At 34.4% G+C, this 27698-nt stretch overlaps 3 protein-coding genes across 14 annotated transcripts in view; 2 read left to right on the plus strand and 1 right to left on the minus strand.

Annotated features, from left to right (window-relative positions):
* LOC130647274 (DNA polymerase beta-like) overlaps positions 1-25252 on the plus strand; it is a 37505-nt gene extending 12253 nt beyond the window's left edge. For 2 of the 12 annotated variants that reach the window (XM_057453068.1, XM_057453065.1), the window contains one exon: positions 5566-12100. In XM_057453068.1, the coding sequence (XP_057309051.1) occupies positions 5566-5601 (36 nt within the window). In that variant the 3' untranslated portion in view covers positions 5602-12100. The other 10 variants (XR_008982837.1, XR_008982839.1, XR_008982838.1 and 7 more) reach the window with 10 other exon arrangements.
* LOC130648106 (uncharacterized) lies at positions 12209-17991 on the minus strand. The gene is made up of 4 exons (XM_057454129.1): positions 17787-17991; positions 17285-17745; positions 16540-17190; positions 12209-12304 (listed from the first exon to the last, which is right to left on the minus strand). The coding sequence occupies exons 1-4, from the start codon at positions 17989-17991 to the stop codon at positions 12209-12211; spliced, it is 1413 nt and encodes a 470-aa protein (XP_057310112.1).
* Positions 24550-27118, plus strand: LOC130648107 (uncharacterized). Its single transcript, XM_057454130.1, has 4 exons — positions 24550-24696; positions 25105-25499; positions 25592-26165; positions 26225-27118. Exons 1-4 carry the CDS (start codon positions 24550-24552, stop codon positions 27116-27118), a joined length of 2010 nt encoding a protein of 669 aa, XP_057310113.1.
* The last annotated feature ends 580 nt before the right edge of the window (positions 27119-27698 follow it).

Here is a 27698-nt window from a genome sequence, read left to right on the forward strand (position 1 = left end):
TGGTTTTTTTTCTTATAAACAATTCTTTAGGATTTTTTCAAGGGAGGGATGCAGTAGTATCACAAACCTCAAACCTCACACTACTGAGGGGCTAATCACACGAGCCTGGTTAGCGGGGTTGGCTCGGTTAGGCAGGCTGTAATCAGCATGGTATCATATGGAATTTTCTCAGATCAGGCTAAAAAGTGTTTTTATTTCAATTTTCCCGCTTATAAAATGACAGAAGGGAAAGAAAACGTATCCGCAGCTCTTAAAATTGCAGCTATATCCTCTGTACAGACTGCATGTCAACAGATTCAAAGCTTGCTACTTTTATGACGAGGGCAGCATATAGAATTCCCAACAGCGTTAGATGTAATTTTTTCTCTCAAAAAGAAAATGGTCACAACACGCAAAAGTCTGTTAAATCAACGAAAAATGGAAAGAAAAAAAGGAGCACACTATATGCAGATCGAACAGAGCGATGGTGAAAAAATATCAAATCAGGATCGAACATGCCAGAAACTTAGGAAAAAGAACTTTCGTTTATACCGAAGCGAGTTAGATCCGTTGTTTGAAGAAATTTGCAGTTATTTCAGTAACAATGAAGAAGTTACCTACAATATCATGCTTAGCACAGCTAGAAATCCGGAAAAAAGGTATTTTTGGTAGGCTGAAATCCCCGTGGTATATATTGACACAAAAATGGATCTAACTTTGGAAAATATCCCAGTTGTTGTTTAAGCATGTGTGAGTAGCATAATTTGTATGTTAATGAAAACCAATGCAAGAAAAATGAAAGAGCCTACAAACCTTTTCCAGTTCCTATATTTTTATGCAACTCCGATGATGAGAACGTAACACACAGAATTATCACTAATCAGTTTGCAAGTTTTGTTTAAAGATATGTACATAACAATTTCATTATTTACATTTGTTATGATCACGGGACAAGTTTAATTTAAAAATTAAAAACAAGATATTAATAACAAAATAGGAAGATATGTGTTATCTTTATAATAATACGGAAATTGGCCCGTCTGTCTGTCTGTAACAGGCAAAGGGGATGTGTTTATTTTCCTTTAATCTAGCCGAAATTTTCTTTAAAGTCGCCGACAATAGTATGTCCATTTTGCCAGCGGGTTTACTTTCTTTACATCACGTGATCAAAATGATGCAAATGATTTGCTGAATTAATTTTAACGGCTGACTACGGAACAGGGTTGGTTACCCTCGACACAAAACCAACAACAAAAGAACGGTCCCTTCGTCTTGAAAAAAGTGCAAAAATTGAAAAGGTAAAGTGGTTCAAAAAAGCATACATGAAGTGAAAAGTGGAGCTAGAAGTAGTAAAGTAAAGTTGGAGATAGAAAATGAATGCTAGAGTTTCAAGTGGATTGGAATTTAGAAAAAGTAAAGAACCGCGTTAGCTGGCATATATTTGTTTACATTTTTCGGATAATTAATATGTCCCCTGGTGCGTAACTAATGTATTTAACCTAAAATTGAAAATGCTACTCTAAGCTGTTAGCTTGATACCAAACAAATTTGCTAGCGGAAGAGGAAATTTTGGTTTGTTAAACTCTGAAATGTCATAATTTTAACTATATTTAACTGGGTGTCCTAGCTACTGTAGCTAATGTTTTTTAACAATAATTATAATGTAACAAGCCACAAAATCTTTCAAGGAATTTTTGAACTTTTAGGATAGTGTAGACATTTTTATGCCCAACATAGAGTATCATTTTTCTTACGTTTTCAGGAAGCCACATGCACTATGAAAAGAGGAAGGTTTTTGTAAAATTTAATGTGTGTGCGTTAATTGGTTTTATTTTTACTGTTTTGTTTTGACATCCAGTTTAACTTTTGTGAGCCAGCCAGCCAGTAAGTTACCAGGTTATTTTTACAAGTGTTATTGATATTTTTACAAGTGTTGTTGATATTTTTACAAGTGTTGTTGATATTTTTAAAAAGGTTGTTGATATTTTTAGGGGGAATTTATTTTTGGTTAAAAATTTTAAAGAGAGGATCGTGTTTTTGTCCGTTTATATTATTCGTGTTGCAAACTTCTGTTTTTATAAATTTTGTGCAAACTTTTGTGGAAATAGATCACATGCAATGTACTGAAAGAACAAATTTTTGTAGAATTGGTCTTCACTGTAAGCTGTTGTGTAAGCTATTATCTTTTTATATTTCGTTTTATAAACTTTTGTTGAGGAGACTCACTATATGTGATGTCATTTTTGCTGGAATAACATTCCACAGTTTCACGTTTTTGTTTGTTATAAGAATTTTAAAAAATTTTGTGGGAATAAATGTTTGTTGATGATAAAAAAATTGCTAAATGTTTTGACTGAAACTGTTTTTGTTTTTTACATTTTGTAATCTAATGAGTGAGGACTGTATGCACTGAAATGACTGATTTTTCTATAATTTGATGTGTTTCATAACCTTTTTTGTGGAAAACTTATCGGTAAAGGCAATGTGCAACATGCTGAATGATTTTTGTTGATTTGGATGTGCTCCCCAAAAACCGGACCGTATACAATGTTTCCAAAAAAATGATATTTGTTTATTTGAAATTTTCTCCTTCCTTATTGCTTTTTTGACATTTCGGTTTAAAATGGTTGGTGAAGGGCAATACGGATCATCATTCCAAAAAAATGAGTTTGTGTTGTTAACCAATTAATTTTTGGAGGTGGGAGAGGATCGTATGCAATCGAATAAATGATTTGTTTAGATTTAAATTTATTTTTAGATTTAATCGTTTTCCAAACTATGGTTTTTTTGTATATATAACCATTTGTAAAAGCTTTTAGGGAAAGGACAATGTTTAAAACTTAATTTAATTGAATAGTGCTTGCTCTTGCAAGCCTTTCTCTTTTGACAATTCGGATTAAAATATTGCAGGTTTTCAACGCAATCGTTTAACTAAATTTAAATTTTGAGATGTGTTATTTCTAACTTTACTATTATTGTCGGTGTTGTATTTGTTAGTGTTGTTGTAGTCGGTGTTCTGACTGTTGATGTTGAAACTTTCTATCAACTAGATTTTACACTTTGCAAGGTATTGTTTTTGCATTTTGTGTAGGGGTTTCTTGGGAGTATTTCATGCGATTTCACATTTGACATTCTGTGTAAGATTTTAAGAACTTTTTTGAAAACGGTCTTTTTTGCATTTCCAGGTTAATTTTTTTGGTAAAGGACAGTATTCAATATAATGAAATATTTGCTGATGTCATCAAAATTTAAATGACAGATCTTTTCTATTGCTCTTCTGCCTAAGTGGATTTTTCCACGGGCTTTATTGACTAGTATAGTGATAATAAAATATGAAGAGTATGGTTCAATTTCGTGTTATTGAGAGATTTGTTGAATTATTGAGAGAAAAACGTTAGAGATAACTTTAACATGAAGAATTTAAATATATACTTAATTTGTAACATTTCGAAAATATTAACCAATATTACGAATTTTCTCCGCACCAAAATTTCTTCTCTTAAAAGGGTAGTAAACATTAAAATCTGAAAATCCGTAAAAGTTTTTTCTTATAAGCAACTCATGAAAAACCAACTAGATATACTTGATTTTAAGAGATTAATACAGAATTACAGTATCTATTTGCAAGTTCACTAGCAGTATCGGAACTACGGAGCAACTTCTATCTTTAACTACATAAAAGTTACAAAAAAGCATGTATCATAAGAATTATAATATAAAAAGTATCGATTTTTATGGTCAAGATTATAAATTGCTTTTAAAAAATATTTGTATATATATTTGTATATAGTAACAAAACAATATACATATTGTGCAAAATTGACAAAAACATGAACCTTTCCTTTTTTTGTGTTCTCACTTGAAAGTTCATCTTACTTGTTCCTTGTTGACTGAAGTTATCCCCATTGGGTGTTTGCCCATGTAAACTATTTACATACTCCGATAATAACCCTGGTGGATTGGTGGTGTCAACTGATGATGTATATTTTGATAAAACATGTTTTGATTTGTAGAAGCTTGAAAAGACATAACTTCTGCTAATTTTTCAAAACGATCTACTAATTCTCTCAGCCATCTTAACCTTTTTACTGAAGATGAAAAAATTTTAGTGGATTCTTTCATCGCAACCGCCATTTCCCTGCGAAGCATCGCATCTTCTTTTGATTTATCAATCAAAATATTATTAAGCTGAGCAGCGCAGATAAGCCACGTTTAAGATGTTTACGTTTATTATCTACTAGGGCTGAAATGGAAAACTTCCGTTTTTGTTTTATCTGATTGGTTACTACTGCTGACATGTTTTGAGATGGGAGAAATTACATCCTCCTCAGTGGCCGTAGAACCCCCTTTCTCATTGTCAGCTATTCCTGGTAGTGTGTTGTTGTTGTTGAAATCAAATCGATTGTTACTGTATTCTCAGTATCTACACCGTTTGGTAACGGTTCCACATTGCCCCAGATATTTTTCAGAGAATCAAAATGGGTAAATACAATTTTCCCACTGCAAGATCTTGTACCAGTGATAATTGCTTTCGAAAGATTTCTTATATCTTTTCTTGCACTCTACTCTTTCCCTTACTGATTCTCAAGTTGTGAAGTTTCATTTCCTTTTTTATTTGTAGTACTTTTTTCATGGGACAATGTTTCTATGTAGTTGTTGCTGTCAACAGCACCATATAACTCCACAATGCCACCCTCGTATATAGCAGCCAGCCGGAGTATAGAAGAGGTTTGTCCCTATCGAAGTCGAGGCCATTGAAACGGCTTTGTCTTCTTTTCGCCCATTTTGTTTATCCTGTACAGACATCGCACACGCGCACTACAATACTATTGATCCCGGTTCGCCTTGTCGGAACTGTCATATAGAAAATTTTCAGTCCGTTTTGCCGGTATCCTGCTTTTACAAAGCGACATCCCGGTTAGCTGCGCCAGCTCCGTTCTCATGTGATAGCAAGTTGTGTTTTGTGAGAATTTGTTAAGGAAGGTGAGATCTGGACAAACTGAGTCTGCCTGCTTTGCCGGGCTGATTTTTCTCATGTGATAGCCCCTAAATGTAGATCTGATATTATTGTGGAGATTCTAAACGTGATAAGATGTTAATTAATGCAGCACAAATAGAAGCACTTCTGCTTTCCCCTACACATCTACAGAATATCTTCCTGAAAAAGCCTGGATAATTTCACACTTCATGTAGTTGATTAGAACATTATTGAATCACTTTTTCTGTTTTTAATGACGCCAGCGTAACACTAAAACAAAATTACTGGTATTTGATAATAAGTTTAGTAAACAAGGTATTTACTGTTTAGGAGTTTATTCTGAAAGAAATTGCTGCATGCGACAGAAATTTTACTACATTACAGGCCCGGTCGGGAAAATTTACCCCCGCTAGCGCTAAATCGCTCACATAAATTAATCTGCGTGAGCGATCCACGTGCGATCACAAAAGCTCGTACAAATTAGTTTGCGTGAGTGGTCAATGAAACAAAAAGTACGACATGCACATGCTTGATCTGTTAAATAATCTTATTTAATCATTGGTTAGATCATCTTCTTCCAACTTCTGCTCTTGTTTCTTTTTTTGTAGGTGCTGCATCCAGTGGTGATATCGATGATCTTGTGACATACCCGTCTTACACCTCCCAGAGCAAACAATCGGAAAAAAAGGTAATATACAACTATACTGTTGAATTTCAAATTTTGGTTTATTGAAGTAGCAATTCATGAAATATAATGTTGCTAGTTATTGGATTTAATTTGATGTGATTGATGAAAAAACGGTTTCAAAAGAAAAGTTGTGAATGTTAGCAGGCATTTACGTTAAAAGTTAGTTACATCTTGTTCGTTTGTTCGGATTGCGTCTTGTATTGTGTTTTTTACACACGTGTTAAAAACTGTTAACATACAAAAATACAAAAACCACCACGTTGCCTTTTCATTATAAAATAAGAAGCTAAGACAAGCTCAATAAGAACACTCTATTATGGCCACCCGGTTGTAAAAAGATCAATTACTACAGACTCCAACGTAAGAAACACAAAATATTATTGTGAATACCAGAAGTATAATATAATAGGCTCCAATATTTCTGATTCTGTACTACAAGTTTTTTAAACTGAGCCTTTGCTTTTTTTAAGATACCTTCAAGGCATTCGTATCACTAAAACCTAAGGCTAAGATGAGTTTTTTTAACCAATTTTCACGTCACCAACTTATGCTCGGTATGCTTTTCTGTTAAAAGACGGACAAGTTTTCGATGCCTAAAGTGGCATAAGTTGTCAATAGACTTTAGTCAAAATCAAGTTCAGCAGACTTTTTATGTTCCCTGTGCCAATATTTCGCCAAACACGAAAAATTCAGCAGAAACTACCCAGGCTACAAGCGAAAATGTTTTTATAGTTAATCAAATATGTTCCAACAAACTTCCAACTATAGATACTTTGTGATGACAAGCAAATAACAATGCAGCCGTCAAATGGGAAGACCAATATAAACATTTTGACCAAAAAAAAGGTTTTTTTTATCTTTTTTAGCAACTTTTATTTCAAGTTTTTAAATTCGATTGTAAAAGTTTCATGTAACAAAATGACTATGTATCAATTATTTACTGGTTTCAAAAGTCCAATGTGTTAAATATGGAAAGCTACTTTTGAGTAGTTTCAGAACACAACTTTAGTCACAATTGTTTTAGTGAACGGTAAGGTTTACAGTTTCCATATTTGTACAAGTCATAATCATTCGTATTTATGATGCAACAGAAATTAGATTGCGTTTAGTTTTAAAAATCAAAATTTTGTTACAGAACGTTAAATTCCAAGGATTAATTTCAGCATTGGAAAAACGCAGTTATATAACGGACACGATATCTCATGGCGACTCTAAATTCATGGTATGATATGTTTACAATACATTTTTGCAGTTGTCACATAGCCTTAAGAGAAATGTTTAAAATTCTAAGAGAAAATGCTGTTCAAGCTTCAATACAATTAATACATGTTTTTAGTACCACCTTCATAAGTATTTCACTAAGTTGAAAATGGGTAAAGTGTAAACTTACATGTTGAGTTTCACATCGAGACTGGTTAAATAAAAAACATTATTCTGGCTTAGAACGTGTCAAAAAAAATTTAGAAGAAGTACAAAAATTTAGAAGAAGTACATCAGAAAATTACAGTGTATCAACATGCATAGTTTTAATGACATAAATAAATATCTATATCTCTTATAATAATACGGAGAGTGTGTCCGTCTGTCTGTGACAGGCAAAGTGGATATCTTTATTTTCCCTTCATATTGCAGAAATTTCCTTTAAAGTCTCCGAAAAAGTTATATCCACTTTGCTAGCGGCTTTACTTTGTTTACATCACGTTATCAAAATGGAGCAACTTGATTTGCTGAAATAAATTTAACGGCTTTCTTTACAAAAATGGTGTCCCTCGAAACCGAAATAAACAACAACAAAAGAACGGTCCCTTTGTCTGGAAAAAAGCGCAAAAAGTAATTCAGAGAAAGAAAAGTCCAAGAAGTGAAGTAAAAAGTGGTAGCTAGAGCTAGAAGTAAAGTAGTAAAGTTAGAAGTAGAAAATAAAGGTTAGAGTTTGAAGTGGATTTGAAATCACAAATAGTAAGAACTTCAAACGATTAGTTTTTATGCCACTGGAGTAAGCAGACTCGCATTTTCCAAGAAAAACCTCAAATTCTTGAAGTTTTATATTTTAGCGCTTTTTTTAAAAAAAACCTAGCCACCATAGTTTACATTTTGTTGCATAATTAATGTATTCCCTGGCGCGTAACTAATGTGTTTGTCCTAAAATTCAAAATGCTACGCACTAACTAACAAACGGGAAACTTTGGTATGTTGAACTTACTGCTCACTGTAATGTTATTATTCTTACATTACTATTGTTTCTCTTTATATGTGTTTTACTAAGCATAAATAGCTAGCTTTAGTTTTAGCTAAGTGTTCTCAGTTTAAGTATATTTAACTGGGTGTCTTAGCTACTGTTAGCTAGCTAATGTTAGCCTCCAATGCCTTCTCCCTCATCCCATGGTTAGCTCTAACCTATGACTTATATTGTTATTCCTCTTTTTTAATTATCTATAGCTAGCTACCTTAGTTTCCAAACTTCTTTTCTTTTATGAGTAAGAATGATGATGTAACAAGCTAGCTAGCTACCTACAAAATCTTTCAAAGACTTTAACTTTTGCAGATGTATTTTATATTTCTTTTCGCATTTCCTGTAAACTTTACAAAGGGACCACGTGCATTGTGACAAGTAAAATATTATTTTTCCAGAATTTAAAGCGTGTGTGTTAAGTTATTATTATTATTATTATTATTAAAAGACTATATTCTGGCATATCCATATACAAATATACATAGCTCTTCATCCAGAAAATTTTAAACAAGGAGATTAATAAAATTTAAAATATATGTATATATATATACATTATGCTTACACTAAAAGAAATTTCTAATATATATTAAAAAAAAATACTAATAATAATATTGTTAAAAGAAACGGACGAGAAAACAAAAACAAAAACAAAAACACAGAAGAGAAAGTGCGCGATTTGAGTAAGGAAAAGTCAATTAACGCATAACAACAGAATGATCCACAAAAATTTACTTAAATTTCTTTCAGTAAAAATAGTTTTGTCTCTCTTTTAAATGTTATCAGCTTTTTAATCGAGCGAATGTCTTTAGGAAGTCGATTGAAAGACGTAGTTGTTACATCTTCGAAAGTGTTTTTGCGAAGTGATGTCTTTAATCGAATTTCGTCAGCATTTCGAAGAGTTCTTTTGTGAACAACAATTTCATTTTTCAAATACTTTGGCCAATTATTCTGATGAACACTTTTAAAGGCTGTGATCATCAAATGCCATTCTCGTCTTTGTTTAATAGGTAACCAACCTAAACGTGTTATATCTTCAGTATGGCTGTACTTATTCCATACAAAGCTGGCTGCACATATCATCACTTTATGCAGCTTTCGGATTTGGATGGCTGTTAATGGAATATAAACAGTGTCGTTAAAGTCTAATTTTGACAAGACTAGCATTTCAGCTAATTGTTTTCGTAACTTAAATGGTGCCATGCGTTTTAGTTTACGTAATATAGATAAGATGCCATGACAACACGATACTACACTCTGTACATGATCATTCCAACTTAGGTGTTCATCTAATTTAACACCCAATACAGACCATGTTGGAACTCTTTCAATCTGGAAGTCATCCAGTTTGATATCAGTACAATCGAGGTCGTTGAGATTGTGTCGTTTTGACATTTGTGATGTTGAAAACACCATTAACTTTGTTTTTTCCTTGTTCAGAACAAGATTGTTATTTGTAGACCATCTTTGAAGTTGACTTATATCTCCGTTTATTTGTTCCTTTGCCTTCGCAAGATTATTTAATTTTGTGGACGTAAACAAAGTGGTGTCGTCAGCATACTGTAACGTACTCATTGTCAAGTTCATTTCCAGGTCAGTGACGTATAAATTGAAAATAACAGGGCCTAATATTGACCCTTGCGGCACACCAGATGTGACGTTACAAAATTCAGAGGTCTTATCATTAATTCGCACAATTTGTTTTCTGCCACACAAGTAACTCAAAATTAGTTCAACAAACTCTTTGGAAAAACCGATTTGGTTGAGTTTCCTCATTGTAGTTTCATATTGAACAGTATCAAAGGCTTTCGAAAAGTCAGCTAATACTACAAGACTGATTTCGTTTTTACTCATTGCTTCTTTGATATCCGTTCTAAGTTTCATCAACAAAGTAGTCGAGGAGTGTCCTTTTCGGTACCCGGACATCGTTTCGGAATATAAAGATTTCTCATCGATAAAGATTATCATTTGTGTAAGGATAAGACGTTCAAATACTTTGGATAAAATAGGAAGGATGGAGATCGGTCGTAGTTCTTTTATTGATGTAGGAACATTCACTTTTGGAATAGGTGCGACTCTTGCCACTTTCCATTGACACGGGAAGCATTTTTTCTCAATGCACGTATTTATAATATGTGTTAGAACAGAAGAAATTTCATTTGCTAGTAATTTAACATATTTCACTGGTATATCATCAAACCCAGTTGATATATCGTTACGTAGTCCTTTAAGTTCTTTAAGTACCTCCTCATACTTAACATGTCTGAGTTGAAACATTTTGGAAGTCGATGGTGGTAATGTTTGGAGTACTTCCTTTAAATCAATTTCAGATTTTGGAATTGATCCAGTAACTCGCTCAGCTGTTCCGGCAAAAAAAGTGTTTACACTATCAGCGTCAAAATGAAGAGGCTTCGAAGGAGGATGTAAAATTCGATTGATAGTGTTCCACACTTCTTTCGAGTTTTTAGAACTAAGTGCTTTTCTATAAAAGGAAACTTTAGCTTTCTTGATCTTTTTCTTAACAGAGTTTTTAAGTTGTCGAAATTCGTTCCATATCATTTGATCGTTAGTTTCATGAGCAAGTTTTCGAAGTTTATTTCGCTTCGTTTGGTCACTTTTTATGTTTAAAGTATGAATCCATGGAGATGGTGGTCTTGTTATTTTTGTTCTTCTTAACGGGGCATGTCTATCAATGCAATCTTGCATGAACTTGTGAAGTATCTCCACTTTTTCTTCTGGATCATCTATAGCGTATATAACTGATATCGGTAGGTTCGAGAAATCCGACACAAAAGATTCCCTATCAAACTGTCTTTCATCTCTTATCATTTTATATCGAGGTTTAAACTTATCGTATTTAATGTTGATGATAGCGTAAGGTCCATCATGGTCACTAATAGTTTCGCATGGTAATACATCAGTATGTGCGATTTTGGTATTATTGTTAATTATCATATGATCGATCAATGTTGCGCTTAAAGGAGTCGTTCTGGTTGGCTTTGATACTATCTGTTTAAGGTTGAATGCAGATAAAATATTGTTGTACTGTCTTACTTGGCAACATTCTGGTTTGAGAAGATTTATGTTTATGTCCCCTGTTATAAGTAGCAGGCCATCCCATGTTGTTTGGATATAAGTTATCAAATCTTCAAATTTGGTTAACCAGTCAGAAAAGGAGATGATTCTTTCCGAGCGGTATATGACCCCAAGAAGTAGTTTACTATGCTTGTTTCGGCCATCTACCTCGATCCATATATGCTCTAAATTTTCGTACATATCATTAATATCCTTTCGAATGCGATATTTGATCAAACTGTTCACATAAATTCCAACACCCCCTCCTCGAATTTGGTCTCTATTCACATATTCCATTGAGTAACCAGGTATACGGACGTATTCCAATAAATTAGCATTATTTTTTAGCCATGTTTCGGATAAGCAAACAATGTCGAATGGGTGGTCATCCAATAATACCAGTAAATCGTTAAAATTAGATGTCATCGATTGTGTGTTTATGTGCAGTACTCTCAATTTTTGATAATGTTCATGCAATGCGTGTTGATGACTGCTGTATGTTGCACCTGAAATAGTTGATGAAATAGTTGAATTCAAATCATTCTCTCGCGCAAACGGCATTAATAAGTGTGTACAGTCAGTACATGTCAACTTTACCGGAATACAATTCATTATGGAATGTGTCAAGTTGGTATCGGCACATTTTGCATGAGTTTGATTAAAACACATTTCACAGGCGAGCTGCTTTTGATTTCGTCTGATAGTTGCTCTACATTTAATGCACTTAGTTGCTTGGGGTTTGGGCCCTGGGTTGGTTTCCACGTCGCCACTTTGCAAAATAATATTAAATGTAGCACACGTATTGTTATAATAGGAGACTCTTGCTTTACCTCTTTTAATAACGTAACTATAGCTTCTGTCACCTTTTACAATCGTTCCATTTATTTCAATGGTCTCAATGCTATCGTTAAAATCAATACATAAAGTAATTAGTGATGTTATTAATATTACGGCATAAGACATTGTGGTTACCATGGTGATATAGAGTGTTGATAAGAAGTTTTGCAAATTGTTGCAATTTGCCGGGACGTGTAATACCCAAAAACGTTTAAACTTTCTGTATATAAACCAACTAATCCAAAATAATCTTTGTATAAGCAATAAAATTACTTCGGAATGTATAAGAGTCGCAATTTTCGTCGATAGCCACAAATAGAGTACGATTTCCTTAAAATCTCTTATATGGCATACGTAAATCCAAAAAAACTTTTAAATTCTTTCCATATAAACCTTTAGAGGCCTAGTTTTATTTCAAACGTCTTTATTCTCTTCTCGCATAATATAAATCCATAATCCATATCAAATCCATATCATGTAGGTGGATGATCACTGATAACACTGTTGAGCTTAAAGGAGTCTATTGGTGCGTATTTTTGTTAGCCATGTATATTTTACTAATTTTAACTTTTCTAATTACTTTTTCTTCTCTCTCTGCTTTTCTCCTCCAAGGACGGTAACACTGTAAGTACAAGTAACGGAGCAACTAGGACTTTCTTAATTAAATCAGCTTTTCTACTCCCTCACCCAGATAAAGATATGCCTCGAGAAGATAAATATTTCTTAAGTGCCTCTACATTACGTTTTACTAATTCTTTTTCAGTGAAAAAGTGAAAACCATGATTAAAACAAATACAATCCAACGCAATCCAACAAATTCTTCTGTTGACACTGAGATGTTTTTGATAGAAAAAGTCAAAAAAAAAGTTGGGTCGGTAATAAAATAGTCGGCAAAAATTTTAGTCGCAAAAAATATTAGTCACCTCCTAGCCTAAATTTAGTTTGCCGACTTTTTTTTACCGATAAGGTATTGCCTCTTCTTTCATGATTTAATAATATAAGATTTAATATATAAAGTTATTTTTTATTGTTTTGTTTCTGAAATCCTGTTTAACTTTCGTCATCCTACATGTAAATTTTTTTTATTTTTACAGGGAGTTGTAGACATTTGATTGGAAATTTACATGAGTTTTTAACTTTATTGTAATTTATGAGAGGATGAGAGGTTGTTTATGTTTTTGTTTGTGTTGCAAACTGCTGTTTTTTTAAAATTTTGTGTAAACTTTTGTGGGAAAAGACCACATGCAATATACTGAAAGAACAATTTTTTGTGGAATTGGACTCCACTAAAGGCTGTTGTGTAAGCTAATGGCTTTTTCATATTTCGTAATAAACTTTTGTGGAGGAGAACTAAACTGTATGTGATTTCATTTTTGCTGGAAGAAAGTTCCATGGTTTCACGTTTTTGTTAAGAATTTTATAATTGTATAGATGACTTGCTATAAGCTTTTTTACATTTTTTTCGGCGGGCAAATAGTTTTTTAACCAATCAGATCTTCTAAAAAGAATTATTAGCCAATTGAATTGCTTTATTTTGCCTGCTAAAAAAATAAAAACAATTAAAAAAAATATTTCAAGATAGCAAGTCATCTATATATTAACTGTGTTTGGTGATGATAAAAAAATACCTAATTGTTCTGACAAAAACTTTTTTTTTATATATTTTATGAAATGCCTGATTTTTCTATAATTTGGTGTGTTTCATAACCTTTTTGTTAAAGATTTGTGGGCAATGGCAATATAGAACATGCTAAATGAACTGATTTTTGTTGATTTGGCTGTGCTCTTCAAAAACCGATCTGTTTTACATTTTATGTAAACTTCCAAAACTAATATATATCTTTGTTGATTCAAAATTTACTCCTTATTCTTTTTCACATTTCGTTTAAAATGGTTGGTAAAGGTCACTGCAGATCATCATACTAAGAAAAAAAATTTGTGTTCTGAACCGGTTCATTTTTTACATTTTTTGTATATTTTTGGGGAACAGTATAGTATGCAACCGAATAAATGATTTGCCAGATATAATTTTGATGTTTTTGACACTTCTGATTGAAATATTAAAGGTTTTCAATGTAATCAAACGTAATCACTTTATACAATGTAAATATTTGAGATGTGTTATTTGTGACTTTATTATTACTTTTGGTGTTTTACGTGATTCTATACATTTTTTTGATCAGCGTTTCAAGCTCTACACATTGGAAGCAACGTGTAAACAAATTTATTCTCTTTCCCAATGTACTCCTGCCTAAATGGATTTTGTGCAAATTTCTAAAAAAAATTTTTATTTGTACTTTAAAGGAGTTTACTGACGTCAGCAAAATTTTAAAATTTTAAAACACATATATATATATCCTTATTCGTTTGCGAACACTTATTTTTATCAGCGTTTCAATCTGCACGCATTACAGGCAACATATAAACTACATTTCGCCAATTTTTTTGTAAAACAACCTAATCTTCTGCCTGAGTTGATTCTTCTACGGGCCTTATCGACTAGTCTTATATATTAATTCCCTTGCGTGAGTAAAACTGTGAGTCCACGACACGGAAATCACGGGTCACTTTCTTATGACGTGGCGTTACGCTAAATTTTACCAAGTTAAAAAAAACCGCAAAGCAGGGGGTTACTATTTAAACATTTAATTCTCTTTTCTTATTACTTTAAAAAATAAAACTCTTTTTATTATTTTATTAAAACTAATTTTTAATTTATTTTTAAATGTTTTTATATGTTTTTTTGTTTTAAAAGCCCCGTTGGTCGTTATAGATAGAATAATTTAATTTTACCCCTGGTTTGCCATATGTGCGCCGTATCTCACGGAAACAAAGTTTATCAACTGAAAAATGAAAACCGAAGCGAAGAAAGTTGTCTCTTTTTCAAAGTAATCCTGACAAAAGTTATTTCTAACAATGTTTACTCATCATGAAGTTAGATTAAAGCTTATTTGTTTCTGCTATCATTTTTGTGTTCTGGGACCGAGGTTGCTTTCTTTTTAAAAAAAACTATCGAATTCGAATGATAATTCGAATCTAAGATGTAAAAAACAAAACTGTTGTTGTTAGAGCGACTGTTGTTGTCGAGCGAGACAAAAAAATGTTTATGTTATAATATTTGTTATAAAGAAGAAAAACGTACGATGATCTAACGTCAAAAAGAGAACTGAATAGAAATGTATCAAACAATTGTAGCTAGTTATACATTTTCAATTTGTTTTCTTTGGGACGAAGCGAAGTTTAGTAATCGAAGTAAAAAACTGATTGGACTTTTATCCAGAGAACGCTAGCTACTACTGAGAAAGCGAAAGAAAAGCAGCTCTGTTGTTTAGATTATCTGGTAGAGAAATTAATTTATGTGAATAACGTTTTTAAGCCGTTTACATGCTTCCAGCTAAACTTTCCCTTAAATATGAAGTTAAATATGTTTTGTCTTCAGCCTGAACATATTTAACATTTTTTTGTAAGAATATACTCTTATCAATGGGTCAGAATATCCTAAGAATATGTCTAAGCTTGATTGTTTGTTTTAATATAAAAATTTGTATGATGCACAAATTTTATTAGAAGTTTACTTTTTTTATTGCGTATATATCTCACAACCTCTTACTCCCCAAAGCAATGGGCAAGTACAACAGGGAAAATTAGGAACATGAAGGCTGAAACGAAAAAAAACAAGAAGCCCTGCGGCTTAAAGATTTCCGCCATTAGCAATAATCTAAAAAAGTACTGAACTGTGAAGAGGACTGAGTAATATGGGGGAACAAAATCCTTGAATATTCTAAAATTTTAAATTTAAATTTTTGATTATTATTGTAACTGAAAATCATAGCTAACTTAACTTACATAAACTTCATTTCTCTATATAAGAACAATTTTAAAAGAAAAATAATAAACCTTGAAAATTGATGAACAATAAAATCAAAATAAGAACAACGGCAAGGTTGAAAATTTATTTATTTTCTCCTTTTCTCTGAAAAACAACTTTGAAAATATCTTTAAAGCAAATTTTTTTCACATAATCAGTTACGAAAGGTTATTTTCAGACTACATATACTTATTTTTTTCTTTTATAACACACTTGTCACGGTTTTTTAGCTATAATACATTATCTTTCACCAAAAATATTCAGCCTCAACAATTCCTCTTTAAATTAAAATTCATGAATAATTAATTAGTTTTGCTTAATATAGCTTTAGTCTACGTGCTTGCAAAATTGTACAGAAGCAAATGACGTAATTATTAAAGTGAAACGTTAATAACATCAAAGATGGCGCAATTCTAAGACGATCTTCATTATGCTACACTGCACGAGCTTTAACTTTCGATAGCATATAAACTTTAAAATAAAGTGTTGTTCATTGGATAATAAAGCAATTTGATGCACTGTTAGGATTCTTATTGGCTTAAAACTCATTTAAGCCTCGTTCTCAGAAAAAAATCTGTCAAAACGAGGATTTAGGCTTTAGCCTGGATAAGTTTCGGGCGTCCAGCCTAGCTGCGCTGTCTCTATTTATCTACCTATCTCTCTATCTATCTCCTCAGGCGTTTTTAAAGATTCCGCCTTCGCTGGCGGAAATCAAAAAGCACTATTCTTATAAAATACAGCGTGTATATAATAGAGAAGAATTTATATAAAATGTAAAAAGTAATTTTTCCGTTGTTACTGTTTTTAACGCTACGAAGTGGTTGATGTCGTTATAATAAACCTTATTGTAAACAAAGTTAAATCAATGTTTACATCTGTTACGTTACCGTTTGAAATATATTCGATTTTGTATGATGAATGTGTTGAATTATGAGTCGTGCAATGTAGTGTTTCGGCGAGATTATCACTTGGTGTTTCGACTCAAATAGTATATCGATTAAACCAGTTCTTCCTCCAACACGAATCAAATTGTTCTGCATCATTGGTCTCAAAGCTACAAGTGGTGATCTTTTTGGTAGTTCCTTGTGTGATTGTAGGTTTTCGAATTCTGATGGGTAGGATTCTTGTTGTGAGATGCTATACAACTGTAACTTTGTTGCTTCAATTTCATCAACGGTTAGGTAATCAAATTTTTCAGATCCTCCCCTCCTTAATAACAACCAATTTGGTTCTAATTTGATAATCCACGCAATGTGGCGACAGAGTTTTTGCCAATCGGAATAACTTTGCCATTTGATAAAGGATTTTTTCTCTGGTATTGCATTACTGGTTGACTGAAAGTTGGTAATATCTGCGTCCTCTTCACTTTGATTGACATTTTGGCTTTGATCTGGCCAATTGCATTGCCCTTCGATTAAGAACAATGTACCGGTTAACCATCTGGAATTCTCGGTCGGTGATAGTGGTACATATCTTGTAGCATTGTCTGTTGGGTTTAGAGTTCCTGGTACAAAACGCCACGAATTGACGTCAGAATACTGGAAGTTTTCGGTTTTCATTCAAGATATATTTTAACATTATTTGTGAATCTGTCCAAAATTTGGTACTGAGGTCCTTGGAAAGACTACTCACTTTTGATTCTCTCATTCTTCTAGCCAAGAAAGCAGCTTGTAATTCTAATTTTGGTATTGTGAGAGATTTCGGATTCAACGGGGCGACTCCGTATTTTCCCATCACGAATGTTACATTGACAGTATGCGTTTCCTGAATACGTAGATATGCAACAGCACCATATGCATTGATTAAAGCATCGGAAAAAATATGTAGTTGAATCAACTGATTAACGGATTGTAGTTTGTACCATCGAGGAATGTTGATCGATGTTAGTTTTTCCAGTTCACTTCTCCAGCTCAACCACCTTGTTTTTAATTCGGTTGGTATTTCTTCATCCCAGTCTACTTTGGATTTCCACAAAGATTGGATGATAAGTTTTCCTTCTAAAATGAATGGTGTTAAGATACCAAGTGGGTCAAATATTGAACTTGTTAAACTTAATATACCTCTTTTAGTTTCAAGTGATGCCTTGTTGACAACTTTGAATGTGAATAGACAGAATTCGGATTCCATGACATACCAAGTACTCTATCAGTCGGTAATTTGTTTAAATCTAGGTTGAAGTTGAACGCGGTTTCGGTACTTGGAAAACACTCAAGAATTTCACAAGAATTTGATAGCCATTTTGTTAAACGAAAGCTACAACTTTTCCATGCTTCTGTCACGGTTTTTGCAATCGATACGGCTTCGCCTACCGTTTTCATGCAATCCAGATAATCATCCATTTAAAACCTTTTCGTGATAGCGTCTACAATTGCGCGATCGTGATCGATGCTAGTTTGTCAAAGAGCGTAATTCGCGCAACAAGGTGAGTCTACTTTATCAAATAAATGTATTTGCATGACTAAGTCATCAATATTGTCGTCGGTGTTTTCTCTCCAAACAAAACGAAGAGCGTCTTGTTCTATCCCTGGACCTGATGAAACATTTTTTCAATGTCAGCCATAATTGCGTAACGATTGGTACGGAATGTGAGTAATACAGATACCAGGTTGTTCAGCACGTCTGGGCCGGGTAACAAGTTGTCGTTTAATGAAATACCTTTGTACTTTGCTGCAGCGTCAAAGACTACACGAATTTTCCCGGCCTTGTTAGGATGAACAAAACAATGATGTGGTATGTAGTTGGTAATATCGGATGTTTGGTTTTTCTCAAAGTCTGAAAGCTTTCTCGCATGTCCAAGAGCAACATATTCCTTGACTTGTAACCCGAATTTTCTGCTAAAATTAGTTGCTTGCTTAATTTTTTTTCGTTAGATTGCAGACGTTGGACTGCTAATCGATTTCCCAAAATCTTTCTACTGCTTTATTGAAATCATCCGTATCAGTTTCTAATCGATTAGTATTGGTAAATATGTTTTTATTCTTCTCACCAAATAGGATCCAACCAAGTTGCGTTTTAACAGCTACTGGTTCGTTGTCTTTTCCTACTCGATAATCATTTTGAATATGAAGTGATGGTGTATCAATTCCAATAAGTACTGTTACTCTGTCGTCGTTTAAGGTTGGTATATCGATGTCTTTCAAATGAGCATATTTTTCTTTTAAGTCTGTGATGTTTCGTTTTTTAGTAGGAGTGTTAAGATCTGGTACAACCCATGCCTTTTCGATTCTGATTTCTTCTTTCAGATTGGTAGGGTGAACATTAAATAATACGATTTTTGATTTAAACGTCTGTGAATTCGATAGAATCGTCAATACTCTCAACGGTTGCTCCTTTCCACCTAATCTGAGTTAGTTTCTGTGCTGTTTCTGTGCAAATAAAGGTGCTATCTGATCCACTATCTAAAATAGTGTTGGTTGTTACTGATTTGCTGTTATGAGTTAAGGTCACCGGGATAACTTGAAGATAGGTGTCAGTTGTGGTACGAGATTGGATGGTTCTTGCCTCAGATTCATTCTTTGAAACTTTATTTTCATTTTGTTGTGGCGGTCCAAAATGCAGCAGGGTGTGCTGACGTTTTCCACATTCCACACCTTTTCTTAGATTTACATTCTTTTATTTTGTGAGAAACAATTGAAAGGCAATTAAGCAAAATCCCTTTTCTAAAACAAACTTCCTACGATCTGCCACCGATTTTAGTTCGAATTCTCTGCACTTAAAAACAAAATGATTTTCTGAACAAATCCAACACTTCGTACTGCGTTCACTACCTGCACCTGTTGCAAATGTTCTCACTCTTTTCTCATCTCTCTTCGACTCCTTTCCATTTTTAATCTTATTCTGTTCCTGATCTGCGATTAAATTTGCTATTAGATTGAATTGCTCTAACAACTTCCAACTCAACCATTTCTCAAAGTCAATCAAATTAATCCTATTCTCACTCGTAATCTTGTCTTTCGAAAATTTGTAGAACTGATTTCGAAAGTGGTGAGGTAGTCTAGCTACAGCCAGTGCTAGGTTCTCAGTTGAATTAATAGCAGATTTGTAGCCATTAGAGATTAGCCAAGTATTATTAGAATTAGGAGCCGATGCGACGACGAGCGGTAGAATAATAGGTCGGTCTAGTACAGTATGATGATAACGTTTCATAGCTTAAACACAAACAGAAAAAATACAAAGATACAAAAACTTACATACAAAAAGATAAACACAATATAAGTAAATACAAACATAGCCTGTGTCGATGGACAAAATAATACACGTACAAAATACAACAAACACTAAATATTGCGTCGTTTACTGCGCTTGCTTTCTTTATGCTGCTTGTAGAAATTCTTTACGTTAAGATTCCAATCAAAAAACTACGATACTTTCGATTCTCACTTTTACCACACGCTTGTCCTACTCATACGGAGATTAGAGGCAATGTGAAAAGTGCGCGCGAAAAAACTATAACCAAATTAAAATTAATCTGACGTGACGGGTCTCCATCGCCGAGACTGATCTTCATCGTTTACATGTTCAAAACATGTGTCGTGTAATTGATTTTCGCCAGCGAAGGCGGAATCTTTAAAATCGCCTAAAAAGAGATAGATAGAGAGATAGAAAGATAGATAGAGACAGCGCAGCTAAGCTGGACGCCCAAAACTTATCCAGGCTAAAGCCTGAATCCTCGTTTTGACAGATTTTTTTTCTGAGAACAAGTCTAAAATGAGTTTTAAGCCAATAAGAATCCTAACAGTGCAACAAATTGTTTTATTATCCAATAAACAATACCTTAAAGTTTATATGCTATCGAAAGTTAAAGCTCGTGCAGTGTAGCATAATGAAAATCGTCTTATAATGCGCCATCTTTGATGTTATTAACGTTTCCCTTTAAAAATTACGTCATTTCCTTCTGTACAATTTTGCAAGCACGTAGACTAAAGCTATATTTAGCAGAATAATTAATTATTCATGAATTTTAATTTAAAGAGGAATTGTTGAGGCTGAATATTTTTGGCGAAACATAATGTATTATAGCTATAAAATTGTGAAATAAGAATATGTAGTCTGAAAATAACTTTTCGTAACTGATTATGTAAATATAAATTTGCTGCAACCATTAAAGATATTTTCCAAGCTGTTTTTCAGAGAAAAGGAGAAAATATATAAATTTTCAGCCTTGCCGTTGTTCTTATTGTTTTTATTGTTCATCAATTTTCAGGTTTATTATTTTTCTTTTAAAATTGTTCTTATATAGAGAAATGAAGTTTATGTAAGTTAAGTTAGCTATGATTTACAGTTACAATAATAATCAAAAATTGAATTTTAAATTTTTAGAATATTCAATGATTTTGTTTCCCCATATTAATTAGTCCTCCTCAAAGTTCAGTACTTTTTCAGATTATTGCTAATGGCGGAAATCTTTCAGCCGCAGGGCTTCTTGTGTTGATTGAAAACTTGTTGATTCAATTTTGATTTTGTAGTGTTAGGTTGGAAAGAAAGCTCTTTCCCAACATCACAAAATCTTTTGTAACATTTGTGTAGTTTGTTATCTTGTTGGAATGTTAGTTGTTTTCTTCTGTTTAGGCCTGTCGGATGTACTGGTATGGATTTTACTTTATTTTTTTATGGATTTTGTCAACTTGATTTCTTATTTTACAAAGTTTTTTTTATGGAAAAACTCTGTCGGACTTTTGTTCGGCATAACAAAATCCTTGTCAGATATAGTTTTTGTCCATGGTGTGGTATTTTGGCTGGTAAAAGTTTTAAAATTTTGGTGTTGTCCCCCCCCTCCAAAAACGTAGGTGTTACCATGCCGCCTTATAAGTTATCAGTTACTAATTTTTGTTTTCTTTAAGGTAAAGCAGGCGAGCCGCTGCCAGTGACGTGCGAAAAGACATTTTCGAAATAATTGGCAAAGACTATGTGGTACCATCTAAAAGAAATGTTAAGGGTTTATTTTCTTTCATTTGTGATTTTGCGATTTTTTTTCATGTATTGCATTTATGAGAGAAAATAATACTTGAGACAACATTTTTAATGTGCTGAACTTTATTTGAAGCCCTGAATATTATGATATGAAGTTACTAGCAAATATAAAAGAACTGAGGAAACTCATCCAATGGTTTTAATAAAATTGTTACCTGAAAGGAAAACCAACGAAAAAGTTACATATGTTTTTTGTAGTAAAAATATTCTTATATATCAGGAAAACAACATTGCATAAAAATTTTCAAATCAACCCAAAAGATCTCAATTTCGATCACACTTCCCCTAATTGTCAAACAAAAACTTACTCGGTTCGCATATAATTTATCGATTTGTGACGTAACACGTCTCGCGCAATAACAGGTGGCGACAGAAGAGTCTATGTAAGCGAAAAATGTCGTCATCAAAACTCGATTTCGTTTTATCTAAATCATCTGGATAACGTGAATTCATCTAACGCCCAAGAACCACAAAAACGGATTAACACACAAACCCAGGGGCATAGCCAGAAAAAAATAAGCCTTAGTAAAACTTTTGACCCGTAGGATTTGAAGAGAGGGGGCGTTGTGAGTCCCTGGCGCCTTTTTATGCCCTTTAAGCACTAAAACGCCATAAAACCGCCTCTCTGAGATACACGTTAAGTAATCTATACATTTAAGGCTGTAAACAGCACAACACCTTTACTTTTTATAGATTGAAAGATATTAAATCAATAACTAAAATTTTCATTCTTCTTTCTTCATGTTTAGCACCAAAGTAACATCATCGAAAAAGAGGAATAAATGACAACATAAAAAAACATTTACTAAAAACTGTTCTCAAGGTCGTAAACCAGCAATATGACAGCACAACAGCGTCATAATGCTTTTTCTAAATTGAAAGTTATTAAATTAAAACTAAAATTTTCATATTCAGCACTAAAATAACGTTTTTTTACATTGAAATTTATTAAAATTTTCTTTCTTTATAAATATAACAAGAAGCCCTGCGGCTTTAAGATTTCCGTCATTAGCCTGAAAGATTTTGAAATTTGAAGTAGACCTTGAAAACGGAGAATTATGGGGTAAACAAATCACGAGTACCACAATTCTCAACTATTTTTGTAACTAACCTGCAATGTTAAAATACAACTCATTAAATAAAAAATAAAAATTTTACATAGCTATATGAAGTATTCTAAAATAACAGTTAAAACTTTAACTGGATATTTTTAAAAGTGATCAGGAAAATTCTGGAAATTCCAGAATACAAATCTTGCTATTTGACGATTTGAATATAATAACTTCTGAACGAGCTCAATTTGAATGATGAAGTAGTTCATTGTTTATTTATTCAGCAATAAATACATATTAGCATTTGAATATTTCAGTATTTAGGCCTTCAAAATTTACTCTCTTGTTGAAAATTTTTTGAAAATGCAGTAGTATAGGAGAGTGATTATAACCAGGTTTTCGCTCCTCCTACACCTTTACCCCCAAAAACCCCGCTTTCACCATTTCCACTACCCCCTCATCCAAAAAACAAGTAAAAACGAAATAATATGACGTCATACGTGAAATCATAATAATACAGAATATAAATGCCAATAACATATATAAATGAAAAATAAATAATATATAAATGTAAGATACATGACGTCATCTGCCAATGATACAGAATATGAGTAAGGGAAATTCCCAAAATATTCAATCCTTGACCAAACAAAATTTTCTGGTTGAAAAGAAAATCTGTATATAATAAAGGAATGAGTTGGTTCAAAAATGCAATTAGTAAAATATATAATACCGTGTCAGCACCAGTAGCGGCAAATCGCGAAGCTCTTGTTAAACAACTAAGGAGCGTGCGGGATACCGTTAGTTACTATTATAACAAGGCCAGGGGTCAATTTTCAGGAACACCAACTATCCGCGATGAGGTTCAACGGGTCACCATCGAAGATGAATACCAAGAAATTGAGGACCTCAAACACATGTTTGGGAAAGAATCTAAGCATGCCACCAATACGGAGGTGATCGAGGATATTTAGAACATTTTTGATGATGACGCGAAAATGATAGAAGACGGAAACCGCATCAAAACATAGAGGTTTAATAATAACCTTAACCAGCCATTGACAGATACCATTATGCGAAAAAGCACACCACACGCAGACATGCGTGTGAAGGTGGTATACAGCTTTAGCTGTGATATTTACAGAGGCGGTGGAGATGTGGCCAATTACCACAAAACAAAGAGCTCCGGGTCACTCTTAAGCATGGCTGAAATAGAGGCTTTCATCGATGAATGTGAGATGAAACGCCTCGATCTGGAAGATGCCGAATTTTGGACGAAAGCCTATTTGCCACCAGAAAGGACTATCGAGACACCAGGAGCATATAAATGCAAAATAATATTCAAGCACGCACAAGTCAAGATAATTTTTACGAGAGAACCCCTACTTGGATGTGGACCATTACCAGATTGGCTGCGCGGAAAAAGATGTATCTATGCCATGGATGGTGAAGATGTTAGAACGGACAATTTATGCTTCTGGAGGTGTCTAGCTGTAGGGGAGAGAGCGGATGTAAAAAGAGGGACAGAGTTCCTTACAAAGACGGCCCTCAAATTAGCTCGTGAGTACCACGAGCAACCTAAATTAAAGAGGGAAGAGGTAAGGGCTACGAGGCTCGTGGACTTGGAAGGTATCGCCAAAAAATTCAAAATTAACATAAGAGTTTTTGAACCAAAAACAAACACCGACAAGGCCCCATGGCGTCTCGTCTATGGCCACAATCAATACAAAAAGGGGTTGGACACAATTGACCTCGGCATGCTGCATGATCATTGCTTTTATATCAAGAAACTGGATGTATTGACGCAGAATTGGGAATGCGAGGTTTGTACACAATGATTCAACAGATCGGAGAACCTCACACGACACAAACAAAATGAATGCGAAGGTATCAAAACCAAGATCATTTGCAAAGGTGAAAAGATCGAACGGATGCAGAGTAGCTCTGAAAAGGTATTTTATCCCGATAAGGGTTTCAGTTACGCGGTATGCCAATGGATTGAAGCCATGTCAAATCAAACAGGTAGGCATATACATCATGCTCTTTGTGGGCATGGGGGAGAACGTGTGATACGCGACGGCAGTAAGGCTGTATACAAGATTGATGGGTATGATCCTCAGACAAAAACAGTATACGAATACCACGGCTGCAAATGACATGGATGCCCATGTCAGCCTAATAGAACCAACGTGGATAAAAATAATTTTAATTTCACCAAATTTAAAGAGGATCACATTCGGAAACTCGGCTACAATAATGTCACTGCATGGGAGTGTGAAAATCCTCCCAAGGTTAAGAGGGTATTCAAGAAAGAATTTCGAGCATATTCCCACTTCAACGCCTTTGATTTCGAGGCTCTCCTTGCACCATTGGACCAGCAGCAAACGTCCTATCTAAAATATATATCAGAGCATATACCCGTCAGCGTAGCCATTCACGATAGTCAACAAAAAACATCCAACATTTATGATGAATGAAGACCCAAAGGTGCTTGTGCAAAAATTTGTTGAGCAACTGGAGCAGAGACAGATCCAGAGTGTTAAAGAAGTTGAAAAGATATATCCCAAGCCGGATGATTTCGATATGCTCCCGGAACAAACTCAAAATGCTTGGCACGAATGGGTAAATCAAGTGACAGTGATAGGTTTTAATAGTGGCAAGTACGATATTAACATGATAAAGCGGTATTTTGTCGAACGAATTGCGGATGATGATAATATCAAAGTAGCGAAAAAAGATAATGAATACATGATTCTAACCACCTCGAACTTCAAATTCATCGCTATCAAAAATTTCCTCGCACCAGACTTGAGTTATGAAAAATGGTGCAAGTCATTGGATTGCAATCTCAAAAGATTAGTGTTCCCGTACGAATAGCTAACATGCTATGAAAAATTGAACCATGTGCTTTTTATAGCGCACTCAGTGGTAGAAACACACTCTCACCCGAAGATTACCAAGCTTTCCGGGATGAGTTCTATAAAAGAGAATGCGTCACGATGCTGGATTGGTTAACCGAATACAATATGGCAGACGTAATACCATTTATCGAGGCCGTCGACAGGACCCGCAATACATACTACAGGGATGAGATTGACATTTTGAAGGATGCTGTGAGCATCCCGGGTGTGTCAATGTGGTATGTACTCAACAAATCCTTGCGGTTGAACCCAGATAAAAAGCTTTATGCTTCAGGGGATTTCTGTAAGCATAAATGTGAGGCTCGTTGCACCAAAGCCCGATGCGAGTATTGTAAACAGGTTCAAAACGCTTGTACAATATGTACAAAGAACGAGGCTTATGAACTCCTGCAAACTGGCATGGTAGGTGGACCAGCTATTGTATTTTGCAGGTATCATGAGAATGATGTGACGGGTATTCGCTCACATATTTATACCGAGCCCAAAAAATGCAAGACTATACTTGGGTATGATGCCAATATGCTCTACCCAACCACACTACTGCAGGACTTTCCTTGTGGTAAGGAGAAGGTAATAAAAATGGCAGACCCTGCCGAAAAAAATAGATGATCTGGTGCGAAACATTCTAGATGGATCGCTGTTCGGGTTTGCCCAAGTTGATATCGAAGTCCCCACCGAGCTGTACGACAAAAATTAGCGAAATGTCACCGTTATTTGTGGTCAAAGAGATATCCGATAAAGCCATTCCAGATCACATGCGGGCGTATTTGACCAAGACCGGACGAAAACGTATTCCGGGTACCAGGAAGCTGTTGGGAGTGATGAGAGCTAAGAAGATCCTGCTTTGTACTGATCTGGTTAAATGGTACCTGGAGCATGGGTTGAAGATTACGGCTTGCTACCAGCTACTCAAGTACTCACGTGGTAAACCATTCGCTTGGTTTGCTGAGGAAATCGCGGATGCGCGTCGCCAAGCAGATAAAGACCCTGATACGCGCATCGCCGGCGATACTGCTAAATTAAAAGGGAACTCGTTTTATGGCAAAATGATAGAGGACTTGGCGAGACATAACAATACTACATTTACAAAGGATGAAAAGGTAGTAGATGCGGCAATGAGGAGCCCATACCTGGAGGATCTTGAAGAAATTGCAGACGCATATGAAGTAAGACGGAGTAAACAAGGCGTTTCCATTAATAGAGCGTACCAATGCGGTATATATGTATATCAATTGGCCAAGCTGCGGATGCTCGAATTTTACTATGACTTTCTGGATAGGTACGTAGATCGACAAAACTATGAATATGTGTATATGGATACGGACTCCGCATATTTTGCAATCTCTGGAGATAACTTACGTGATGTTGTTCGTCCTGAATTAATCAAGCAGTACGATGAGGATGTTAAAAACTGGCTAGTCATCGATAAATATTCAAGCCGCACCGGAGGGCTGTTCAAAGAAGAATTCATCGATTCGAGGATGATTGCATTGACGGCAAAGTGTTATTTCGTCCAATGGTAAAGATGGCACTAAATTTTCCTGCAAAGGTATGTCCAAAAGACAAAATGAAATGACGTGGGATAGATATATGAAAGCACTGAAGGGAGATCTGGATAATGCAAAAAATCGGGGGTATATAACCAAGGCATGGTGACGTATGAACAAAACAAGCTGGGTCTATCAGCGTTCTATGACAAAAGGGTAGTGTTCGAGGATGGTGTTTATACAAAGCCATTAGAATTATAAGTGATGACTATTGTCCCAAAGTTTGTATATATTGATAGTATATACAACAAAGAAATGGAGGAGACCAAGTGCTGTACAAGCTGCAAAAAACCTTGTTCTTTTGATAATTTTAAGACCCAACGGAATGGCGAATGAACAAAATGGTGCATCAAATGCCTCGACGCTATGTAGGCGACAAGGGAACGCAATAAATGCCACATGGGAAACAGCATGGCCATTGTAAGGAATGCGATTTCCCTGGATATATGCATCACCTCATTCTAAATAGGATTCGCGTTGCTCTAAACAGAGACACTGAGATAGCATCCACAGAGTACCTAGGGTGCGGTATCTGCACATTTATTGGGCATATCCA

This window comes from Hydractinia symbiolongicarpus, chromosome 6 (assembly GCF_029227915.1).
Source record: "Hydractinia symbiolongicarpus strain clone_291-10 chromosome 6, HSymV2.1, whole genome shotgun sequence".
In the NCBI taxonomy this organism is placed as follows: Eukaryota; Metazoa; Cnidaria; class Hydrozoa; order Anthoathecata; family Hydractiniidae; genus Hydractinia; species Hydractinia symbiolongicarpus.